The sequence below is a fragment of the Diabrotica undecimpunctata genome, chromosome 7 (assembly GCF_040954645.1).
Source record: "Diabrotica undecimpunctata isolate CICGRU chromosome 7, icDiaUnde3, whole genome shotgun sequence".
Lineage (NCBI taxonomy): Eukaryota > Metazoa > Arthropoda > Insecta > Coleoptera > Chrysomelidae > Diabrotica > Diabrotica undecimpunctata.
Genome location: NC_092809.1, coordinates 95,287,740 through 95,314,003, shown reverse-complemented (window position 1 = coordinate 95,314,003; position 26,264 = coordinate 95,287,740). Strand labels below are relative to the sequence as shown.

The 26,264-nt window shown below is 32.3% G+C and overlaps 1 protein-coding gene across 2 annotated transcripts in view; it reads right to left on the bottom strand.

The window, feature by feature from the left end:
• The window catches only part of LOC140445599 (putative helicase mov-10-B.1), a 94,453-nt gene that overhangs the window by 13,508 nt on the left and 54,681 nt on the right, over positions 1-26,264 (bottom strand). For both annotated transcript variants that reach the window (XM_072537776.1, XM_072537775.1), the window contains exons 11-15: positions 22,948-23,145; positions 18,522-18,803; positions 12,724-13,037; positions 7,010-7,155; positions 4,387-4,559 (exon numbers count right to left, since the gene is read on the bottom strand). In XM_072537776.1, coding sequence (XP_072393877.1) covers positions 4,387-4,559; positions 7,010-7,155; positions 12,724-13,037; positions 18,522-18,803; positions 22,948-23,145 — 1,113 coding nt within the window. The remainder of the gene's footprint in view (positions 1-4,386; positions 4,560-7,009; positions 7,156-12,723; positions 13,038-18,521; positions 18,804-22,947; positions 23,146-26,264) is intronic.

The following is a 26,264-nucleotide window of genomic DNA, read 5'->3' as shown; positions in this document are numbered from 1 at the left end:
ATTTATATAAATGCTTTGGCCAAAAATAAAATGATTAAGATTATGATAGATACTGGTTCAGAAAGTACTTTAGTCTCGGAGAATTTTATTTTTAATACATTAAAACTATCAGATATAATAAAGATTCCAAAAATTAAAATTATTGGTGCAAATAATAAGAAGTTGGGTGAAATTGATAAACTAGCCAATTTTAAAATTAATATTCTTAATAAAGAAATTAATATGCAAGGATTTATTGTCAAGGATTTATGTGTTGATATATTAATGGGAAATGATGAATTGGAAAAGAAGAAAGTAAAGATAGATTTTGAAGAAAAAATGGTAACTTTGGAAGGGCAAATAATTAAATTTATGCAGAAAGATGAGGTAGAAGAAGGAATAAGAGTTGATAGGATATTATTAAAAGAAAATAATGATGTTTATGAAGAAGAAATGTATTTTGATGATAGGGAAATGTCCCAAAAGAATGTAAAGAATAATTATTGTAGTGAATATTTAAGGAATGGAAATTTTAAGCAGATGGATGCCTACGAGGCGGAGTGCGTAAAATTGGAAGCAAGGAATAATGAGTACATAATGAAGAATAATTTTATTTGTAAAGAAGAAGATGTGATAAAAGTTTTAAATTGCCCTGAAGAATATAAATCAATAGTCATTTCCATATTGCAGCAACACAAGGGACTTGTCAATAAAGAAAATAGAATTGCACAAAATTATATCCATAGTATAAAAGTTAAAGAAGAAAAAGATTTTAAAACAAAATCATACCCAATACCATATAAATACAGAGAGGAAGTAAACAAAACAATTAATAATATGTTAGAAGATGGGATCATTGAGAAGGCAGACACACGTTTTATCAACCCCATAGTAGTAGTACGAAAAAGATCAGGTGAAATCAGGTTATGTTTGGATGCAAGGAATATTAACAAGATTACTGAAAAGCAATTTGAAGCACCAATGAGTATAGATGGAATACTAGGAAGAATTACAGGAATGTCATTTTTCACTAAAATCGATTTACAGCATAGTTTCTGGTTAATACCTCTAGAAAGAAAAAGTAGACAGTATACAGGATTTCAGATAGATGGAGTAGTATATCAATTCAAAGTAGTACCATTTGGACTTCAATCATCTTGCAGTGCTCTATGTAGATGTCTTCATGATATTTTGGATCAATATGAACATTTTGTAATTCACTACATTGATGATATATTAATTTTTTCTAAAACGGCTGAAGATCATGAGAAACACCTAAAAATTATAATAAATAGATTAGACAAAGTTGGACTAAAAATAAATCAAGAAAAATGTACATTTTTTCAAAAAGAAGTCATATATCTAGGTTATAAACTTAACACTAAGGGAATCGAAATGGATCCAGAACGGACACAAGTCATTCAGGAATATAAAACACCACACAATTTAAGAACTTTAAGAGGATTTATTGGAATAATTAATTATTATAAAAGGATGATACCAGATCTAAGTATAAAAGAAATTCCATTACTTGAACTACTGAGAAAAGGTGTAAAATGGAGATGGGATCAGAGAAGAGAACTAGCATTCCAAGAAATTAAAAACATTTTTCTGTCAAATTTGAAAATATACTATCCTGACTACACACAGCCATTCATATTAAGAACAGATGCATCAATAGAGAGATTATCAGGGGTATTATTACAAATACATGATGGGGTCGAATACCCAATACAATTCATTTCAAGAATTACAAAGCCACATGAAAAGGGTTACTCAGTTTCAGAATTAGAACTAGCAAGTATAATACACTGTGTCACAAAATTAAGATTTTATTTGTTGGGTAATGAATTTACTATAGAAACAGATCACCAAGCTTTAACGTCTATATTAAATAACAAATATGGAAACAGTAGAATACATCGGTGGAGTCTAATACTTAGTGAATACTGCTTTGAAATCAAATACATTTCTGGAAAATCCAATATAGTGGCAGATGCTTTATCAAGGTTAGAAAATACACCACAAAAAGGGCAGCGAACAATAAAAATTGGACTAAATCAATTAGTAGAAAGTACTGGATTATATTCTAAAGAAGAAATTATAAGAGATCAGATCAATTTGAGTGAAAAACAAAAAGTCCTTAGGAAAGATGGAGTATATTATAAAATAATAAATGGCATAGAAGTATATGTAATAACTAGAACTTTAGCAAAGAAAATATTGAAAAATTTACATAACGATTATATGCATATTGGTTCAAGAAAGCTATGGATGCTATTTAGGGACAATTATTTTGCAAAGAATGACATAAGTATAGCAAAAGAAATTACTAACCAATGCCCAATATGTCAACTAAACAAAGAAAAGAATTTAAAAAAAACTTACTGATAGATCCATTTCATAGATAGATGGTAGATTTCTTTGTTGTGAATAAATTTGACATCATACTTGTTGAATTTTGTACATATGGAAATTGTTTGGTACCCTAAAAATCATAATTTGGGGTTAGATACAGAATTGATTATGTAAATGTCTTTATAAAAAGTGGAAAAACTTACCAATTTATATTGATGAAAGTTAATTTGAATGGAAATAATTCCTAGATTTTGTCTATAAATAAACAGAACACAATATCCATTATATTTTTAATTAAGGTTATATTTTATTCTCTCCATTTGACATGACAGTTTGACCATAGAATAGCCGAACTGTGATCCGTTGTTCTCTGTTTTGACATAGACAGCGAACAGGGATGTATTTAACACATTTTAAATAATAAAAAAAAAAAAAAAAAAAAAAATTGAATTATTAATTTATTAAATTTAATAAGGTATGAGAAAATTAATATTTAAAAAAATAATAAGTAAATTATTTATTTTAAATATTATTTTTGGGGTATTGTGACGATTAGGGTTTATAGAAAATAATTTATAAGTTATATACTACATAATATTAGATATTTGGTTGTTTTAAATAAGTTATATACTAGAGAATTTAATAAAAATATATTTATGTGAGGGCAATTTTAAGAAATTAGCATATAATAATTGTAAAAAGTTGTATTTTAGTAGTTATGATTTTGTAGATACATTTAAGTGAGCCATGTGACTAGGCAACACACTATACGTTATCTCCAAGTTGACATTTTAGGAAATAAATGGGAATATAAAGTGGGGTTATATAATATATTGTTTGAAATGTGTATTTTATTAAATTAGAGTGTTAGTTACTAATTTAATTATATATTCTGATCTGAAAAGCCTAAATGTAAACAAAATTATTAATAGAAAAGAATGGAATTCTCTGGATCTCCGGAGATGGCCATGTTTGCGAAATGGTTTGTTCCAGAAAATTCATACAAGTATGAAATAGAACAAATTGGAACAGGATCTCATACGAGATGGTTCTAGAATGTCCAAAAGATATAAATACCCGTGATTTGGATTCAAGATGGCAGTTTTTGAAAGTTTTTAGTCAGAAAAGTTTTAGATAGTGCAGTCAGAAGAGTTTTTGGCAGTTTTAAGTTATTATTCAGAAGTCAGGCAGTTTTTAAGTTTTTTTAGTCAGAAGTCAAGCAGTTTATTATGAAAGTTAGTTAGAGTCAGTGAATCAAGTACAAATAGTCCAATAGTTTAATATAGTGAGTTAAATGAAGATTAAAAATTATGCATATAATTTAATGCACATTTATAATTATACACAAATAATTATTGAAGATAAAAAAAGGTATATTGGAAGAAATTAAATTATATTATGGTTGGAGATTAGTATAAATCAACTTATAATAATTGGATATTGGTATATTGAAAAGAAGAATAAATATAAATGCTGTTTGCTGGTTTGGTTGGTGGTGTATAGATGCTGGTGAAGAAAAATATATCTTAAATTGGTAGAAGCTGATAATTGAAAAAAGTAATTTCACAAAAAACAAGGATACCTGAAGTACGAAGACATTCAGTGGTGATTAGAATCTATATACTTAGTGGAAAATAGTTCATTTAGGCATTCAGTGAAAGAAAGGTACAAAATTTTGTTAATATAATTTAGTTAGTGTCATAACAATTTCAATTTTGAAGATAGTTTGTTTAAATTTTAGATTGTCTATAGAATTTAATTAGTTTTATAAGAATATCAGTTTAAAGATAGTTTATTTTAAATTTACATTGACTAGGTTAGATATATATGTGTGTTTCATAATAGTTATAATAAAGATAATTTAAAAAAGTACTTACAAGCTAATTCTTTGAGAACCGCGATAAAAACCCTATATATTATATTATTAAAAATACTCATTGCTCATCATTCAAACAAAAAAACACATCATAACAATATATATATATATATATATATATATATATATATTACATTGAATTGTATTGAAATTAAAACTTAATGAAAAATTACCTCGGCGACTTTCCTTGTCTCTGTTCTTTGGATAACAAACTACAAAATTCAACTGGCTGGCCTTTTAATTTTTGCAGCTGCTGCTTCTTCTTACCTTTATTATAAATTTCTTGCACTTTTTGGAAAACGCAAATCGTTGATAAGGGATCTAATTCTGATCTCTGTGAACGAGCCTAAAAAGGTATAAAATTTATTGCATTACTTGCTTTATATTGAAAAGCACTACAAAATATTTTGAGCAAGTAAATAATAACATTTATCTAACAATAAAATACTGAAAATTGTTGTTTTCAACACTTCCACAAAATTTATTTTAAAGTATTATCACTACAGCTGTTTCGGCCAGAGTGCCTTTCTAAAGTGATCTATTTTTGCTATGTGTTTACACTTTATAGTCTTTAACTGAATAAGTTGAGGAGGGAAGAACTGTTTGTCTCAAGTTATTCATTCAGAATTCTGAATTCAGCATTCAAAAATAACTTCGAGATAGAACTGAGAATCATTAAGCAAATAGCAGTAAACAATGGGTACAACAAACACACAATAAATAAAATTTTAAATCAAATACTACATAAAAAAACCTAAAATTAGTATTTCCACCACCAGAGAAGAAACCCAGTACCCTCTGCTCGATTACATATACAGGTAAGATATCAATAAAAATAGCCAAACACATAAAAAGAAAGGAATAACACCAGCTTTTAGAACAAACAAAAACTTAGGCAAATATATCAAGAACAACAAGAGCCAAAAGAAAAAGCAATTACACAGCGGTGTATACAAACTTAAATGTGGCGACTGTCCAAAAACTTGCATCGGTCAAACTGGTAGAACTTTTATCAAACGTATAGCAGAACATAAAAGGTCTTGCAATAATAGAAAAACGGACTCTATGTACGCACTTCACCTTCTAGACAGTAATCATTCTTTTAATGACGAATTTCAAATTCTTCACATTCAAAATAAAGGCCTTAAGCTATCTTTATTAGAATCTATGGAAATCAACAAATTAAAAAATACAGACATAAATCTGAATGACAAACTTGAGACAAACAGTTCTCCAATTCTCAACTTATTCAGTTAAAGACTAAAGTATAAACACATACCAAAATAGATCACTTGAGAAAGGCACTCTGGTCGAAACAGATGTAGTGATAATAAGTTAAAATAAATTTTGTGGAAGTGTTGAAAACAAAAGTTTTCAGTGTTTTATTGTTAGATAAAATGTATTTCTATCAAGTAACGGTCGAATCCATCACTTATTAACATTACGATAAAAATACCAATGGTCAACGAAATGTTAGAGATCCAGATTTTTCTAGATTGTCACCACCTATTAACTCCAATTTAGATACTTTTCTACGTTATTATTTGCATATGGTCATACCATTTCAAAGTATCTGATTTTGATGTTGTCTTTTATTATATGCTTGACACCCTCTAATCTCTTCTTGTCTATACCTTCGTAAAGCTCTTCTCCAAAAATTTAATGCTACAGCCGTAAAGCACCTTTCACGTTCGTCTTTTAGTAGTCATATATCACTATTAACTTTACACTTTAAAGTCTACTGTTTGCTGTACAATGCGCATCCAAAGTTGGACCACAAAAGTTAAATTAAATTATTTTTGGGTAACTGAACTAAGGCACCTGTATATCTCTGTTTATAAAATGTTTTAGTGACATTCAAATAACAGAAAGCTCCATTTTGTGTCACTCAAGCAGCGCCATTTCAAAATAGTGACTGTTCAGTATTTAATGACTGTGTAGCAAAAAAAGTACAGTCTGTCCCAAACCCTTCTTTCAGTGCGTCACTAATTTTGACGTTGTATAGGATTTTAAGAATGTCGAGAATTATTGCATGACATTTTAGTTAAATTGACAGTTGCAGGATCATAATCTCTCTTTTTCTAATTGAAAATAATTTAATAATTTTAATATTAGTCTTTGTTCGTTCTCGATATATTTCGGCATATTTAAAATATTTTTATGACAATAAATACAAAATTTAATTTTCACTGTAAAATGTCTGATAATACTAACCTGGAATGACAGTTATCATTTTATCAGTTAACATTGTGAAAATACTGTCACAATCGAGACAATCTGCGTCAAATTATATTTATGCGCATCGTTGATTGGATATCTATTTAGCGTATTCTAAACTCCAACCAATTATACATCCGTAAGTAGAATTAGCTTTACCATAAATAATTTTCTAAGTTCTATGTATAATAATCACAGACTCACGTTTTTTTCTGTCACTTCTAGCTTAATGTGTTAGAGAGAATTCGATCAACTATGACGCACTGAAAGAAGGGTTTGGGACGAACTATATGGACTAATCCTAATAATTTGGAAAAACACTCGAAAACGTGAATTTATTTTTATAATTTGGCAAATTCTAATAAAATTCATTTGTTTATTTTATGTCATCTGTCAATATTCAGCCATTGACATGGTTTCTAAATGACAATATACAGCAAGTGATACGGGATTTGAAAGGTTTGGTGTCTCTTAGTATGATCCTAGATTTTTGTGTGTTTCCTCTAATAAGTAATGATAGGCTCTTTTGAATGAATATTAAAACATCTTAATAACTAGTAAGTCTCAAATAACTTTTACCTCTAATTGATTTCCATAAAATAATTCATTGGGCAAACGTAAAATCGTTCGGTGATTTCTGAAATTCTGGATTAACATTGTTATACAATTCTGGTTGTTTTGGCTATACAAATCTGTTTGCATAATTCTCTCAAGAAGGGATATACCTAAAAAAATATGAAATTATCAAACTGTACATCATTACGTATTATTTCTATATTCAAAGTATACACATATTTATACACACGTACATATATATATATATATATATATATATATATATATATATACATATATATATATATATATATATATATATATACATATCGATGGCTTAACTTGCAAAGCGGCTAACTCCATTTTTCACCGAAATATAGGTTTTGGCGTTGTCGACTGCGTCTAGTTGTCGATCACATTATGATCAATAAAATATCTCCCTAGCTTTTAAAATAACGGAGAAAACGGCGAACACGTAAAACGGTCAACTGCTAACACTAGAATAACAACACCGAAATGTGGCTAACTCCAAGGTCAACCGCCAGTTTATTTGTATTTGACGGTGAGTAACAAGTGCCACGTTTTAAGTGCGCGGTCTTTTTTAGAAAACTGAATTACCAGATAAAATAAAGTTGATTTGATAACGATACAGTGTATAAGAGTGGCGGTAAGTAGTTTTAATGAAATATACCTGACACAGAATACAAGGAGCACATAGAAAGAAAGAATGAAGCTAGACTTGAAAAAGAACAGGATAAAAGCACAGAAGAATTTGTATTCACAACGGACACGCAAGCTGTGTTATTGGCACCCAAATCTAATGTGTCATCTCTATATTATAAAACTAAGATATGCACGCACAATTTCTGTCTATTTAATATAAAAAGTAAAGACGGATTTTGTTATCTCTGGAACGAGACCGAAGGTGGGTTATCCTCTGACAATTACGCTACTATAATTGTCAAGTTTATCACGGAGAAACTTTTGCCGAGTATCCACAGAGAATCTGGACAGAATACTAAAATTATATTGTACAGTGATGGATGTACAGCACAAAATAGAAACGTAATATTGATAAATGCATTACTAAACGTGGCAACATTAAACAATGTCACAATTCAGCAAAAGTATCTAGAGGTAGGCCATACCCAGATGGAAGCGGACTTAATGCATGCCACCATAGAGAGGAAACTGAAAAACAAAATAATTCATGTACCAGCTGAATATGCACAAGTTTGTGTTGGAGCTCGCAAACATCCTAAACCTTACAACGTATCTTACCTAACCCATGAATTTTTTAAATCTTTCGCAAGTTTACAGTTTTATAAAAGTCAATAAGACCAGGAAAAGCCATAGGAGATGCCAAGGTATTTTTAATGTTAATTTTGTTTGGTCTTCTACAGACACAGAAGACGAAAACATTGTTAAATTATTAATGTTTTGTTTTTAGGTCACAGATATTCGTGACTACAATATAAACAAGGGAACCTGTACTTTAAGTTACGGTTTACAGATAAATGGCACTTACTGCCACAGCGATGTGATAAAAGGGTCTCAGTTAAACCTATTGAAAGCTTACCGAATCTATATGAAAATCGGCTTAAAATAAGTAGTCGTAAATTCAAAGACTTACAACAACTAAAAAGTACCTTGCCAGGTGGACTACAGGGACTACTATGACAATGTGCCACATGAAGACTGATAAATAAAATACTCTATGGTATAATAAAAATAAAATACTTGATTATAAAATAAAAATAAACAGAAATATACTTACAGATTGATTTTGTTTTCCTATAGAGGTTCCATAACACGATGCAGAGAAAAATGGGCAACTCCGATTATTTAATATTTTCTTTTAATTACAAACAGGGTAACTCCAAAAATTTAAATAATTGTTATTTAATCAAAATATTTTTTTTTGCTTTTTAGTAACTTCAAAGTGCAAAATAAATAGACAACAAATAGATTTTTGGAATATTGATATTATAAGTATTAATTTTTTTAAGAAGTTTTTTTGTGTTCCTGTAAAGTTTTAAAAAACGGAGTTAGCCGCTCTGCAAGTTAAGTCATCGATATATATATATATATATATATATATATATATATATATATATATATATATATATATAAATCTCACCAGCTGATTGTCAGTTCTGACATTCAAGCTTTCAAATACTTTATTTTGCATCATATGATCATAACAGTGAAGATCCCTAGCCTTGCCTTTGTTAATATAACATTTCAAAATTGACAATTACATTTTTTGATAGATTTTAGAATCAATCAATGTTTTCAAAAGTTAAATTAAAAAAATTAATATAAAATTACTTTAATTGGGAATCTTCCGGCGTTCTGTGTTTCTGTGTTTTTGCTGATTTATTTAATAGATTAATTTTTGATGTTTCTTCACAATAATAACATCTTAATGCTACAGATCTTTTAAAGGTAAGATAATTTACTTAATTGTTTTCCATATAGATGTATCGCTTATAATACTCTTTTAGATGAACTGATAATGCCCAATGAACATTGGGCGAAACGTCTTCAATAAATAGATAAAGTAGCACAACTCTTGTCTTTTTTATCTCCAAATTGACCGAAAATATCCCATTCACTTACGAGTGCACATTTTTTTTTATATAAATTAAACGGTCATATTCCTTAAAGATATATATATACATATATATATATTATATATATATATATATATATATATATATATATATATATATATGTATGTATATATACAGTGTAGGTAAAAGTTTATGGTCGGTATGTACCTTATGTGAGATGGAGTGAGAAACAATTATTTAAAAAGAGAGAGGTATATTAGGTCAGCCCATTATATCGTCGAAATAGCATTAGTGGAACTAAGAAAAGAGGAGAAGTTCAACGTTGCCAAACTTATTGGTTTTATTTGACCTGTTGTCTTTTTAGCATTTTAACAACGTTCTAAGATAATCAAATTTGGGCGAATTGATTTAAATGGCAGCTTACTGTTTTTTATTTTAAATTTGCCACAGTTTTTCTTTACAATAAGTTTAATTTAACATTTTGATTTCCACTTCGGAAATCGTTTTATGGAAATAAAATTTATTGTTTCGTATTTTAAGTACGATTTCCGAATTGGAAATTTAAACATCAAAATAAGCTTATTTTAAAGTCACATTGTGCCTTATTCGCAATAAAAATAATAAATTGCAATATCAAACCACAATAAAAAACCTTCTTACAAAATTATTTGGCAACGTGAGCTCTAAAAGTAAGGACATTGAACTACAAACTGTGTTCGTAATTCTCTAACGAGAAAAACAGTACAGGTGAGTCGTTGACGTTTTTATCGTTAATGAAACTGAACTGATTTTCGTAAACAAGTAACAAGTTGAAAAACTAATTAAAATATTTAAGCGAGTACATAAACAAATATGCTTTCTTGAATCAAAGAAAAATATACTGAAATACTTTCAACGGCTTTTCAAATTTGAAAAGACTTTCATAACTTAAAGAGCAAAAAAGTTAAGTGCAAATTTATACCACATATGTGGCGCCCCCTATCAGTTACATCAAAGTGTGCATCAAATTATATTTTGTCATATCTAAAAGTACCCAGTTGTAAATTTTTATACATAAATCTTTACAAACATGAAAGTTATAGCGAAAAATAAAATTTTAAATTTCCACTTTAACACCCTGTATCTTTCTTAATATCAACATTTTATTAAAGCAAGTTGGCATAAATCGTAATATTTTAAAGTGCAGAATCTACGGTTTCTGTTTGTACAATTACTTAAGGACCACCCTGTATATATATATATATATATATATATATATATATATATATATATATATATATATATATCCAAAATCGTTTCTATCGTCAAATCAAAGGTGCCCCAATGGGATCGCCCCTCTCTCCTGTAATAGCAGATATATACATGGAACATTTCGAAACAGTAGCCTTGTCCTCGTCAAATCTCAAACCCACCTGCTGGTTACGGTACGTTGATGACACCTTTGTCATTTGGCCCCATGGTAAAGACACATTAGATCTCTTCCTCTCCCACCTGAATGGAATACATCCCAGCATTCAATTCACGATGGAAGTTGAGTCTGAAGCGTCTTTGCCATTCCTTGATGTTCTTATTCAGAAAAATCCACCTCACAGTTTTTCCTATTCCGTGTACCGGAAACCCACTCATACAAACCGCTATCTCAATGCCCAGTCACATCATCACCCCGCCCAACTTAATTCAGTCATCAACACTCTTATTTCCCGTTCCATAAGACTTAGCGACAACAATCACAGGTCATCCGAAATCAATTCAATAAAACAAACACTCCTACAAAACGGCTACCACAAAACCCAAATCAATAGAAGCATTCAAAAACTTCTAAACCCCATTCCATCCAAAAAAGAAACCTTGCCGCCGGATCAACCCAAAATCTTTCTACCTTGTATTAAAGGTGTCACTGACAAGATCAGTAGAACTCTTATCCCTCTTAATATCAAAACCATCTTCACCACTCACTCCAAATTGTCCAATCTCGTTAGATCCGTAAAAGACCAAATCCCCAATGAAGACCATGGTGTCTACGAGATACCTTGTTCCAGTTGCCCACGTACATACGTAGGACAGACAAACCGACGAATCCATAACCGTATTTACGAACATTCTCTATCAGTCAAACATTCCGATACCACTTCAGCCCTAGCCCAACATCATATTCAGACAGGCCACAAAATAGATTTCGAAAAAGCAAAAACCATCGCTCCCATCCGCTCATTAAAAGCGAGAATCATTCGTGAAGCTATCGAAATCGAAAAACGGCCTCACAGCTTGAACACGCGCGATGACGCGAAACGATTGCCGGCAACATGGCGACCCCTTCTTCAGCGACCTCCCGCCCACACCGCTCAGGCCACGTCAGTTCAGACCACGTCAGCGCATACCGTTCCCGCGCATACAGCGAGTATAAAAGCAGCGACACAGGGTAAGACCGGTTGTCACTCGACACTGGGGAGTAGGCAGATTGAGACCTCAGTGCCGAGAGACAGTTCTTGCAATATAGAACACGATACTGGTACGTCTCGAGTGAGGGGAGTAGGCAGATTGAGACCCCGAACTCGAACCGAACCGTATCCCTCTTGATAATGGCTCCAAAATGGGTGCCGAAACGTCGAGTTTTAAATTCTCAACGCGGTTCTTCCCGAGAACTCAGTAATTTTCATATATATATATATATATATATATATATATATATATATATATATATATATATATATATATATATATATATATATATATATATATATATATATATATATATGTATATATGTATATATATATATGTATATATATATATATATATATATATATATATATATATATATATATATATATATATATATATATATATATATATATATGATAGTAGAAGCCACAGTTCGAATGTAGTCTTGGCTCTGTTAAGCCCACATTTTACAACTCACACATAGTGAAGTTATCATTTGTAGTAATATTTTGGAGCGATTTATGCAAAAATCTGCGTTTATATGCATCACACCCAAAAATATTTATTTTACATAGATACCGCCTGGAATATAAAGGTAATTACAACATTACACTTTTAAGTTAGACACTGAACTTTCTATTACAATTTACATGTATTTTTGAACACTTTTCAGTATCTGCGCATGTAAAACTATCAATAAATAAAAGATAGACATTGCAAACCTAAGCCATATCGGACGGCAGCGTCAGAAGTTAATGATGGTCCAAGCTGCTTGGGATCTCCGGCCAATACTATCTGCTGTCCATGTTTAACCATACCTAAAGCTATGCAAACTTCAGGTTCACATGCTTGCGCAGCTTCATCAATGAAAACCATGTCTGGTTTGTAGTAACCGGCGAGTCTACCGACAAGAATTAAAGTAGTTACGACTATTCTATAAGTATTCAAGGCTGCCGTATCAATTTTTTTATATAGCCATGATCCCTCATACTCTTCGTAGTTGGAGTATGGTAAAACTGGTTCGTGGACATTTGACCTAAAACACAAAAATTTTGCAGTGAACAAGTGGAGTAAATAATAGTTATTTATGTACCAAGGGTATTAAATAGATGTTTGTGCCCAGAGGGCGACGATGTTACAAACGCGAGGGCCTCTGACCAGAGAGTTTGTAAGTCGCTCGAGGGCATATACATCTATTAATACCCGCGGTGCGTACAAACTTTATGTCATACTAGTTCGTTTTATATTTTATAAATATATATACATTATTTACATTTACTAGTAGACATTCTATCGTCTGTATTATGTATGCCCGCGCGGGCATAAAGTACACTATTACGTAGTTGGTAACTAAGCAATAAAAACACAATAATAAACTAGTATGACATAAAAGTTCTTTTTTATTTAAACAAAGCCGCATTAACCATAAAAGATTATTAGCGGGTGTTAAAAGACTGAAATTCATTAAAAATAGATTTTTTTTTTAATTTTCAAATATATTTCAAAATCATAATAATAATATATATACCAGCTGACCCGGTCAGACTTTGCTGTGGTTTGGTTATTATATGACTAATATTATGTTCAATTTATTTAACAGAGTTAAGTAAATATCATGAAATCCGTGATAGCATCCCCAGTATATCTAGAGAATTTAAAAATTCTTTTGGATAATTTACGGTTTCGTCTTCATTAACAATATTGTCGACTGATTTAAAAGATATCAGATCATCTGGTAACAACTGTTGAATCTGGAAGTTAATTTCGTTAACATCAATATTTTTCGCCGCCAAAATTGCGCGCTCAATGAGCCAATTATGATTCAAGTAATTATTCAGAATAGCCGGGAAGACACTTCCAATTAATTAATCTTAATGGCCAATCGCACTGTTTCGAAATTTCGAAATAAAAACGATTGTGTTACAACATGCATTAATCTCATCCGCATATGTAAAGAGGAATAACTGGTAATGTCTGTCGGAAGTCACTAGACAGTAGAAATACAGCATCAACGAATAGTTTGTCGAGTAAATCTTTATGAGCCATAGTACATTTATCCCAGATTATAACTGAACTCGTTTATATCAATGCAACCATTATACTTCTTTGTTTAATGTTAAATATTGCATTTGGTTTGCTATGAACGTCTAATGGCGGCTGGAGTACTGAATGTGTTGATGCCCACCATCTAAAAATTTTCTGAATCAACAACTGTAAGTTGCTTACATTTGGCGTAACTCAATGATTGTAAATTATCATAAATTACGATTAAAAATTAATATGAATTATGAAAATTTTATGAAAATTTTTATGAATTTTATGAAGTTTAAGTTTATTTAAAATGGTTTCATAAAATTTATAATTATTATTAAAATGTATTAAATTAATGCACAATCTTATATATTTTTAACTTTATTGCAGAGAAAATGTTGAAAAATCGTATTTTATTGTAAATAAACAGTGTTCAACGTTTTAAAAATTATTTTTAATTATAATCATACATAATTCTGTGAAAAATAAAAATATTTTACTCTCGAAAAAACCACAGTTTTTAAAACACTTCATATACAACTAATAAAAGTAACATAGAAGAAACACTTCATATACAGTAATAAAAATAATGGTATATGGTATAGATCAGAATATTATAACTGTTTGGATGGGAAAATAAAACTGCTTCTACTATTTTCCTTACAATTTCATCATATTTTCTCGAGTTTATGCGAAACGAAAAAAGTAAATAGACATGGCGTTTGTTAAACGTCATTTTATGTTTAAATGAACCACCGGTCTAGTAGAGGAAGAGTCTTAATAAAACATTTTGTATAAGGGTATAATGTAACTGTTTGTATGGGAAAATAAAACAGTTGTTTTTAGTGTACTCTTTATAATTTCATCATATTTTCTCACCTATTAGACCTTCCTGGATGAATAGTTAAACATTACGTCTGTTAGCAAGTCCGATTCCCACCTCCACGTGGTACTTCCTGGGTAACGCTAACGGGAAAGGGCGAAAGGCGAGCTTCCGGCGCCTTAAAACTGGAACACTCCGGATAAGGGAGAAAACCCCGACAGAAAACATGAGGAAGGCAATGGGAAACCACCTCATTAATTTTCCCAAGAAAGTTATGATGGTAAATGGAACTAAATCGATGGCCCCCAGTGGCCGGCAGAACTTAAATGTTCAGGGGGTGCTAAGAATCCCCGGGAGGAACAAAAACAAATACAAAACTAAAACAAACAATGACGTCAAAGTAGCGACCTGGAACATCAGAAGCCTTTATGAGGCTGGAAAGCTAGCAAACCTGTGCCAAGAAATGAACAGATTGAATATAGATATTTTAGGTCTGAGTGAAGTTAGATGGCCTAACTCAGGAACAACAAAAATTATGAACAAAACACTCTATTATTCAGGCAACAATGATCCAAAACATTTCAATGGAGTAGGTGTAATAATAAACGATGAATTGAGTAACGCAGTTTCAAACTTTATACCACTCTCTGACAGAGCAATGCTGTTGCAAATAAGGAGTTCTCCTTTTAATGTGAATATTATTCAGGTCTATGCACCAACCGCAGATAAGTCAGATGACATACTAGAAGAATGGTATGAAGATCTACAAAAGCTCATGAAATTGACAAAGAAAGAAGATATTAACATCGTCCTAGGAGATTTTAATGCTAAAATAGGAAGAGGGAAATTCCAAAATATCGTAGGAGAATACGGACTAGGAGAACGAAATGAAAGAGGAGAGAGACTATTAGAGTTTTGCCAGCAACACAATATGATAGCAACAAACACTTGGTTTAAGTTACCTCAACGCAGGTTATACACCTGGACTTCCCCGCTACACACAAAAGAAAGAATAATAAGAAATCAAATAGATTATGTTTTAATCAACCAACGATTTCGTAACTCCATTACAAGTACAAAAACATATCCTAGTGCTGATGCAAATTCCGACCACAACCCTGTAGTAGCAAATATTCGCACAAGAATTAAAGTAATAAAAAATGCAAAGCCGAAGAACAAACCTAATATGGAACTACTAAAAGATGTACAGATTAAAGATAAAACCACTGTAAAACTAAATGAAAAACTCTCAGAAATAGACCGAACCCAAATAAATATCCAAAATATAAATACAACTTGGCAACAAATAAAATCCATCCTCGTCAATTCTGCAAGGGAAGAAATTCCAAATACACGATTAATGGCAAAAAAAGACTGGATGACACCAGCTATTCTAAAGATGATAGACGAAAGGAGGAAATACAAAAATAAGAACACAAGCGATTACAAACGATTAAATACAGAAATAAGAAGGAAAATAAAAGAATCAAAAGAGAAATGGCTCGAAGAAAAATGTAAAGAAATAGAAGAATTAGAACATAGACATGATTACTTTAATATGTACAAGAAGGTGAAAGAATTTTCATTCATCCACAAAAAACAACATTGCCCACTGGTAAATAACAACGGAGAGTTAATTCATAACACCAAAGATAAAATAGAAGAATGGGAAAAATTTATACAACAGCTGTTCCGAGATGAAAGAATAGACATTACAATAAATAATGTCACTGAAAGCCCACCAATTCTAAAAGTCGAAGTGGAATATGCCATTAAACAATTAAAGACCAATAAAAGCCCTGGACCTGATGAAGTTTATCCTGAAATACTTAAATTGATCGAAAGTAATAACATTGATTTGTTAGTAATTTTGTTTAATACAATCTACGATACTGGGGAAATACCAGAGGAATGGTTAGAATCTATTTTTATTCCCATTCCAAAACAAGCTAACTCCAGGCGATGCGCAGATTTTAGATTAATAAGTCTTATGAGCCAAATGCTTAAAATTCTATTAAAAATACTTCACAATAGGGTATACAAAAGGTGTGAAAAAGAAGTTGGATACGATCAATTTGGATTCAGAGCCGGAATGGGGACCAGAGAGGCCTTGTTCTCATTACAAGTACTGCTGCAGAAGTGTTACGACCAACAAAAGGATGTCTTTCTATGTTTTGTAGACTTTGAAAAGGCATTTGATCGCGTAAACCATAATAAAATGTTAAATTCCTTGCAGAGCATCAACTTGGATAGCAAAGATCTCCGACTAATTAAGAACTTATATTGGAGGCAGAGTGCCAAGATTAGGATCGACGATCATACATCTAGAAATATTAGTATAAATAAAGGAGTAAGGCAAGGATGCATACTGTCCCCTATGCTGTTCAATCTTTACTCGGAACTACTATTCAAGCAAGCCTTGGAAAACCTTTCCACAGGAATAAAAATTAATGGAGAACCAATATCTAGCATAAGATATGCAGATGACACTGTCCTACTGGCTGATACAGACACAAACTTACAGAGGGTTATAGACCACCTTAAGGATGCTTGTCGAGAGTTTGGAATGAAGATCAACGAAAAAAAAACAAAAGTAATGGTGATCCAAAGAAAACAGAATATCCCCTTACCTATAAAAATAAATGGGAATATTTTAGAACAGGTAAACCAATACAAATACCTTGGCTGTTGGATTAATTGCAAGCTGGACCCAGAACAAGAAATTAAAGCGAGAATTGCTCAAGCTAGGGATAGTTTCTTTAAGATGCGCGTTCTATTCTGCGATACACATATAAATATTAAATTGAGATTAAAACTTGTAAAATGTTTTATCTGGTCTGTTCTTCTCTACGGAGTCGAAACATGGACTTTAAAAATAAAGAGCCTGAATAGAATCGAGGCATTTGAAATGTGGGTGTACCGTAGAATTTTAAAAATTCCTTGGACAGCACGAAAAACAAATGAAGAAGTACTAGCGAGACTCAATTTAGAAAAAGAACTATTGAGAACAGTCAAAAGAAGAAAAACCAGTTATTTAGGGCATTTGTTGCGCAACGAGAAATACTACATCCCTCAGTTGATAATAAAAGGCAAAATAGAAGGAAAGCGAGGAATTGGAAGAAAAAAATTGTCCTGGTTACGTAATATCAGAAACTGGACAGGACTTGGATTTGAGGAACTCTTAAGAACAGCTGAAGATAGACAAACGTTTGCCACCATAACCGCTAACCTCCATTGATGGAGACGGCACTTGAAGAAGAAGAAGACCTTCCTAAGATTTCAAATAATTATTTCAAAACTAAAATAAGCCAAATCAATTCAGTCGTTCTCGATTTATTATAAAAAATGTTAAAAAAAACATAAAATTACGTTTGTTAAATGTCATTTTATGATATTTTATATGTAGTTATAAAATATCATAAAATGACGTTTAACAAACGGATCAAATGAACTAAAACTGTAGAGGTAAAGTCATATAAAACATTTTGAATTTACAATTAAAAAAAATAAGGGTCATTCATCGAGGTCAAAAATATCCTACCTCCTAAATTGAACCAAAAATACACTTTCAAAAAATTTTATTGCAATTGGTAAGTGGTTTTTGAATATTAGCTTGGACAAACATCATGACACGAGGAAGGTCTCATAGAAAATTAATATACTTACAAGTCAACATTGGATGACATAACTCTAATCAACTCGTTCGTAGTGCAATGTTCCAGCAGCTTTTCGGTTATTAAATCACAAGCAGAATTTGAAGGGGCGCAGACAAGAATTTTGTGAGTGGTCTTAAATTTAAGCTGTAAAATAGCCTCTACAATCGTGACAGTCTTTCCTGTTCCAGGAGGCCCAAACACTATGTAAGGGTATGGAACTGAAGTTGCATTTAAGATATTTCTAACGGCCGTCTTCTGCTCTTGGTTTGTAGCAATCGTTTGATTTAAGAATCTGGAAATAATCAAAAATAAATATTAATATACGTACTTATATGTATAATACTGACTGCCAACAAATCCCAATCTTCAGACGTAACATGTGTGTTTTTTAACATTTATAACGCCTGTCCCAAAAGTATTCCTTCATAACTTGCTTTTGTTTATATTATTTTCCTTGAGTTTGCAAAGTAACGAATTTGCATTATGTTTCGCGTTAAACTTAACAAAAATTGTACGAAAACTATTTACTCTAGATATTAATGTATGAGCAAAACACAGAATTAGGCGAGATGAAGATGCAACTATCAGAAAAATGTTCGACCGAAGAGGACCAGTGGGAAGACGAGCCAGAGGAACCACACCAAAACTTAGGTATCAAGATAACATAGAGGATGATCTAAAATCCATCGGAGTTAAAGCTAGGAGAAGAGTTGCCAGAGACAGGGGCGAATGGAAGATTGTTCTGAAGAAGGCTTTGGCTCATAACGAGCTGTAAAGCCACTGATGATGAAAACACAGATCACATATTGGTTCAATCAGTTTAAAAATGACTGCACGTCTATTGACAGTGATCTGCGTTCTGGTCGATCTTCCAGCACATCAGAAAATATTAAACGTGTGAGATATGCGACTGAAGATCGTTTAACTGTGCGAGAAATAGAAAGCGATCTTGGAATTATGATAAGTTATGCTTCGATAAATCTAAATGAGAATTTGGAACGAATCACAAGTTTGTCGAATTCCTTCCAAAATTTCTCACAGCAGAGTAGAAACAGGTTCGCTCTGGACATTTTAGAAATGGTCTCCAGTAATAATCACACGATTAAAATGATCATGGGTATAAGTTGACAATTATTGTCCCGAAACAAAACAAAAAACCTTCACAATGGAAGCTTCCATTCAAACATTCATGTGTTGATTTTTTCGATTATGAAGCTGTTATGCTCCCAAAAGTCAGACAATCTAAAAAGAATTTTAGCTTCAAGTTCTGAGAAGATTGCATGACACAGTAAGAGGAAAACGTCACATTTTCAGACGGATTTCTTCGTCAAAATTTATTTGACACAGTAGAAAAGACACAGTACAGTTTTTGGAAAATCACAAGCAAATCACATCATAAATATTTAATCCATATTTATATTGCGCCATCTATCATTGTAGTCGTTATATACATTTTACCTTTTATTCGTTTATCATGTCAGATGTCAGTAAGTTGTAGTTGTTGAGTAAAACCTTGTTACAGGTGGAGGTGAATACTATTAATTACCTAACAATAAAACACTGAAAACTTTTGTTTTTAACATTTCCACAAAATTTATTTTAAATTATCAATACAGCTGTTTCGGCCAGAGTGCCTTTCTCAAGTGATCTATTTTTTGTGTGTGTTCACACTTTATAGTCTTTATCTGAATACGTTGATCAGAGGAGAACTGTTTGTCTCAAGTTGGTCATTCAGAATAATGTCTGTATTTTTTAATTTGTTAATTTCCATAGATTCTAGTAAAGATAGCTTAAGGCCTTTATTTTGAATGTGAAGAATTTGAAATTCGTCATTAAAACAATGATTATGGTCTAGAAGGTGAAGTGCGTACGTGAGTCTGTTTTTCTATTATTGAAAGCCCTTTTATGTTCTGTTATACGTTTGATAAAAGTTCAACCAGTTTGACCGATGTAAGTTTTTGGGAAGTCGCCAGATTTAAGGTTGTATAGACCGCTGTTTAATTGCTTTTTCTTTCGGCTCTTGTTGTTCTTAATATATTTGCCTAAGTTGTTGTTTGTTCTAAAAGTTGATGTTATTCCTTTCTTTTTTATGTGTTTGCCTATTTTTATTGATATCTTGCCTGTATATGTAATCGAGCAGAGGGTACTGGGTTTCTTCTCTGGTAGTGGAAATACTAATTTTAGGGTTTTTTATGTAGTTTCTGATTTAAAATTTTATTGTGCGTTTGTTGTACCCATTGTTTACTGCTATTTGCTTAATGATATTCAGTTATATCTCGAAGCTATTTTTTGACATGGGAATTTCTATTAATCTATGTAACATGCTATGGTAGGCAGCCAATTTATGTTGTGTAGGATGGGATCATGAATTGTCTATAGTCGTGTCAGTATGAGTAGATTTATGAAATACGGAACACTCATGTTTGTTTTTAAGTGATAATTTTTAAATTTAGAACATTTATGCCTGTATATGTAATCGAGCAGAGGGTACTGGGTTTCTTCTCTGGTGGTGGAAATACTAATTTTAGGGTTTTTTATGTAGTTTCTGATTTAAAATTTTATTGTGCGTTTGTTGTACCCATTGTTTACTGCTATTTGCTTAATGATATTCAGTTATATCTCGAAGCTATTTTTTGACATGGGAATTTCTATTAATCTATGTAACATGCTATGGTAGGCAGCCAATTTATGTTGTGTAGGATGGGATCATGAATTGTCTATAGTCGTGTCAGTATGAGTAGATTTATGAAATACGTAACACTCATGTTTGTTTTTAAGTGATAATTTTTAAATTTAGAACATTTATGTATTGATTGTGTTCTGTTTCTATACAGCGTTCCACGTTAAGAAAATAACATTAGGCTTATGGAGATCAGTGTTGCCAAAACTCTCAGGCATGCGGTTTACTAGATTGTCGATATATTTTTCGAATTTCCATTTTCAATTAACATTTAACTGTAAAGTCAGAATAACAACTGAAGAACCACAAAGCCTTATTATCATTATGTAGTCTCAGAGAACGACATAAAATCGCTGACATACGTACACCGTATTATTTTAAGTTGCAATTAGTAATTAGATATATGCATTCCAAGCGGTCCGTTTATTTGCTTTTAAACCTTTAATAGCCGGCAAAGTGGATGATTTAACTAAACAATATTTCTACTGATTTCTATGATTCATGGTATATGATATTCTTACCGAAAAACAAATAAACTGTCGTTACTATAATTAAAATAAGATAAAATAAAATTATCTTTTGTAAATACTATTTATTTAATTAAAATCATTTTCCCTACTTTTCATCTCTTGTTTCGAATGGGCACTTTTGGTCAATTACGTTAAAAAACATTAATTCAATAATTCATGTCTGTGAAAACGAAAATACAAATTATATACAACCTTGAATCGTGCTTGTGTTCGTTCATCGTGGCATCGCTGCGCTTCTATCGTCCATAAGAAATACATGGCCCTATCTCCGCAATGTTATTTTCTTAACGTGAAACGCTCTATATCGTGAATTCAATGTGACTATGGAGTGAATTAGTAAATGATAAGAATTGGTCAAGTTGTCTGTTAGTTTGTGTAAAACATACCAGTACATCGCATCGTCTACGTATATCCACCAATATAAAAACTGTTTGAATATGGAATGTTTTGAAATCTTTGTTTCTAGATGGTCCATAAATATATCTGATAGCAATGGGCTTAGAGGATTGATTACCCATTATAAGTCATGCAATGTTATTTGTATGTATTTGATTATTAAATTCAAAGTAGTCCTGGCTTATGCAAATTTCAAGAAGAAGTAAAATTTCAGAAGTAATGATTGGATTTGTAATATTATGGTCTAGAAGGTCTTTTACTAGAGCAAAAGTTTCTGTAGGAGAAATACTAGGAAAAAGGTTTTTGACGTCAAATGAAATTAATTTTGAGTTGTTAGGTATTTAAAAATGTTTTATTTTATTAACTAGTTCTATTTGTATTTTTTACGGTGAATTGAGGTGAAAATTTAGTGTGTTCTAAAATAATCTCTAACAATTTTTTTGATAGTTTATATGACGGAGCTGTATAAAAAGAAACTACAGGTCTTATTGGGTGATCAGGTTTATGTAGTTTAATAAAAGAGTATAATTTATGAGGATGTGGGTCCATGATGTCAAGGTATTTCTGTTCTATTGAATATAATATTGATTTTAAATTTTCTAACGTTAGTTTAATTTGTTTTTGATACGTTTCCGTTGGATCTTTGTTTATTGTTTCAATATTTTGTTAAGTTACATGGAGATTATTCAGACAGAAAGACGAAGAATGCGACATTGCGAACATGTATACTTTTGGGAAAGACGATGTATATGAAAAATGTAAATACAATTTTCTTTTAAAATATCTCTGAACTGATGCATTAATGAATATTATTTACCACAAATACTTACTCCCCATCGTTAATGGTTCTTTGTGTTTGTCTAACTCTTAAAGTGGCATCTTGGGATGGAAATATACATGGAAGTAAACCATTCTTCGAAACTCGATCTACACCTGCGTGTTGTCTTTCAAATGATAACCTACTTAACAAAAATTTTACATCGTAAATTTCTCTAATTTCTGATTGACTCTCAATGATCATTATTAATCTGAAACAAAACAAATATATAATATGAGATACGATATACATATATAGTTAGAATGTAGGGGTGTAGGGTTGTGTTATAGAGGTAGTACCTTTTATCGGAACGACCACATCGAGCGTCATAGACGGGAGATGGTTCTAGATAACTGGTCCTCATAAGACACCTAACTCTCACTTATGGCTCCATGTGCCACACCCCGGGCAACTGCATTGGTCTGCAGGCTAAACTAAGTGAGGGTAGCCAGTTATGGCGAAAATTTCACCGAGTGATTACCGAGTGATACCCTGATGAAGGGCAGCAGCGATCATCAGTACCAGCTCAAGGCGCAAAGGAAATGATCCTGGATCGGCTTAAAACTGGACTACCACAAGCATGACTGGAGCAGTTTGAATGGTTGTGGTACTGCGATGGGGAAGGCAACGGAAAACCACCCCATAAGAATTTCCTAGAATAGTTATCATGGCAATACACTACGATAACAAAAACATTACTGATCATGGTGATCGGATCCCAAGATCCGGCAGGGGAGGATGCACACAAACAAATAGTAGGGCCTCCCTGGTCGTCAGCCAGCGAAATCCCTACGGACTAAAAAAGGAAGCAAGTCCTCAACACCTAAGGATTGGAACTTGGAATGTACGAAGTATGTACGAGAGCGGCAAAACTCATAACATTGTAAAAGAGATGAAAAGATTAAAAATTGATATATTGGGAATTAGTGAAACACACTGGCAAAACTCTGGACAAAGCGATATACTTGGATATAAAGTTTACTATGCTGGAAACGACACAACACATCACAGAAACGGCACCGCAATAATAGTTGCCCCACGTATTAATTCGGCAGTAAAATCTTTCACTCCCCATTCAGATAGAATAATGCTTTTACAAATTCAAGCAACACCGGTGAATATTAACATATTACAGGTATACGCGCCAACGGCAGATAAAGATGAGGTAACCAGCGAAGAATTCTATGAACAACTGGGAAGCCTGATGAAAATGACAAAAAAAACATGAAGTAACAATAGTGATGGGAGATTTTAACGCAAAGGTTGGCAGAGGCAAGGTGAATGAGATCGTGGGTAACTTCGGCCTAGGAGAGAGAAACGATAGAGGTGATAGACTTATATGCTTCTGCCAGGAATATAACCTGCTATTAAGTAATACACTCTTCAAGCTCCCCAAACGTCGACTTTACACATGGAAATCCCCCGCTGACTCACCTGACAACATCATAAGGAATCAGATAGATTATATAGCAGTACCAACAAGATATAAAAACATGATAAAATCATCAAAAACGTACCCAGGTGCCGATGTTCCTACGGACCACAATCTGTTGGTATGCAGAATGGTCATGAGAGTAAAACGGCCCGAGAAAAGATCTAATTTAAACACAATTGATATTAAGAAACTCACTAACCCAAAAACCGAAATAAAAGTACGAGAACAACTAGGAAAGAAAATAAACGACATTAACGAGAACACGTCGGACATAATAGAGAGATGGGATAAATCGAGGGAAGCAATCCAAACAACATGCGCGACTCTATTAAAGCGTGACAGACGAAAGAAGAACGAATGGATGTCTGATGAGATAATGGATATGATGGATGAAAGACGTAAATTCAAGAATAAAAATGAAGAAAAATACCAGCAGATCCACAAAATCATAAGAACGAAAATTCGAGAAGCCAAAGAAAAATGGTTTTCCAACGAATGCAGGGAAATAGAACAATACGAACGAAAATACGACAGTTACAATATGCACAAAAAAATAAAATCAATGACAAACAAGAGGAAATTCAATAAGTCACCCAACAGCATAAAAGATGGCGATGGAAATCTTATCTCGGAGCCATCAACGATCTTAGAAACATGGAAATCATACATAGAAAAATTATTTGCATCTGACAGGACTGATGATCACCTATATGGAGAAGGAGAAACAGGACCTTCAATCCTTAAATCGGAGATAGAAGATGCCATTGCAGCACTAAAAAACAATAAGTCAGCAGGTCCGGACAATGTACCCTGCGAAATATTAAAGATCCTATGTAAATCAGACAAACAGTTCCTTGATAATCTAGTTGAACTTTTTAACAACATATATAATAGCGGTAAAATCCCGGAGAACTGGCTGCAGTCAACATTTATTACAATCCTGAAGAAACCAAAGGCCCAGATCTGTGATGACTACCGGCTTATAAGCTTGATTAATCATGTCACTAAAGCGTTCACTAAGATCATTCATAGAAGAATATATGATAAATGTGAGTCAAATATTGATAGATCGCAGTTTGGCTTTCGGAAAGCACTTGGAACTAGAGAAGCAATTTTCGCTCTCCAGGTGCTCATACAGCGGTGTAGAGACGTTGATAAGGACGTGTATTTGTGCTTTGTGGATTTTAGAAAAGCATTTGACAATGTCAATCATGAACAATTGATAGATATTCTGCGAAAGACAGGTATTGACGACAAGGACATTCGAATTGTGGCAAACCTATACTGGGGTCAAACAGCAAGAGCAAAAATTGGCAACGAACTCACTAAAAGTGTGCAGATCAAAAGAGGTGTCCGTCAGGGTTGTATATTATCCCCACTCCTATTCAATATTTATTCCGAAGAAATATTTAATAAATGTATGGAAAATGCAAATGAGGGCATAAAAATAAACGGCGAGTTAACAAACAATATAAGATATGCCGACGACACGGTGATCCTTGCCAGTACCATAGACGAATTACAGCAGGTAATGGAAAGAGTTTATTCAGTTAGTGAGGAATACGGCCTGAGCCTCAACTTCAAGAAGACAAAGTGGATGCTGATAAGCAGGAAGCAACAGCCTGCTCGACAGTTACGGATAAGTAACATACTAATTGACCATGTAGAATCTTATGTGTACCTTGGCACCAACGTAAATGCAAAATGGGAACAGGCCACAGAAATTAAGGCGAGAATAGAACGAGCTAGAGCAGCATTTAGCAATATGAAAAAGCTCCTCATAAGCAGGGATTTGTCTCTTCCCCTAAAACTACGTCTAGTTAAATGCTACATTTTTCCGATCTTACTGTATGGTGTGGAGGCCTGGACGCTGACGGAGACGCTCACGAGAAAAC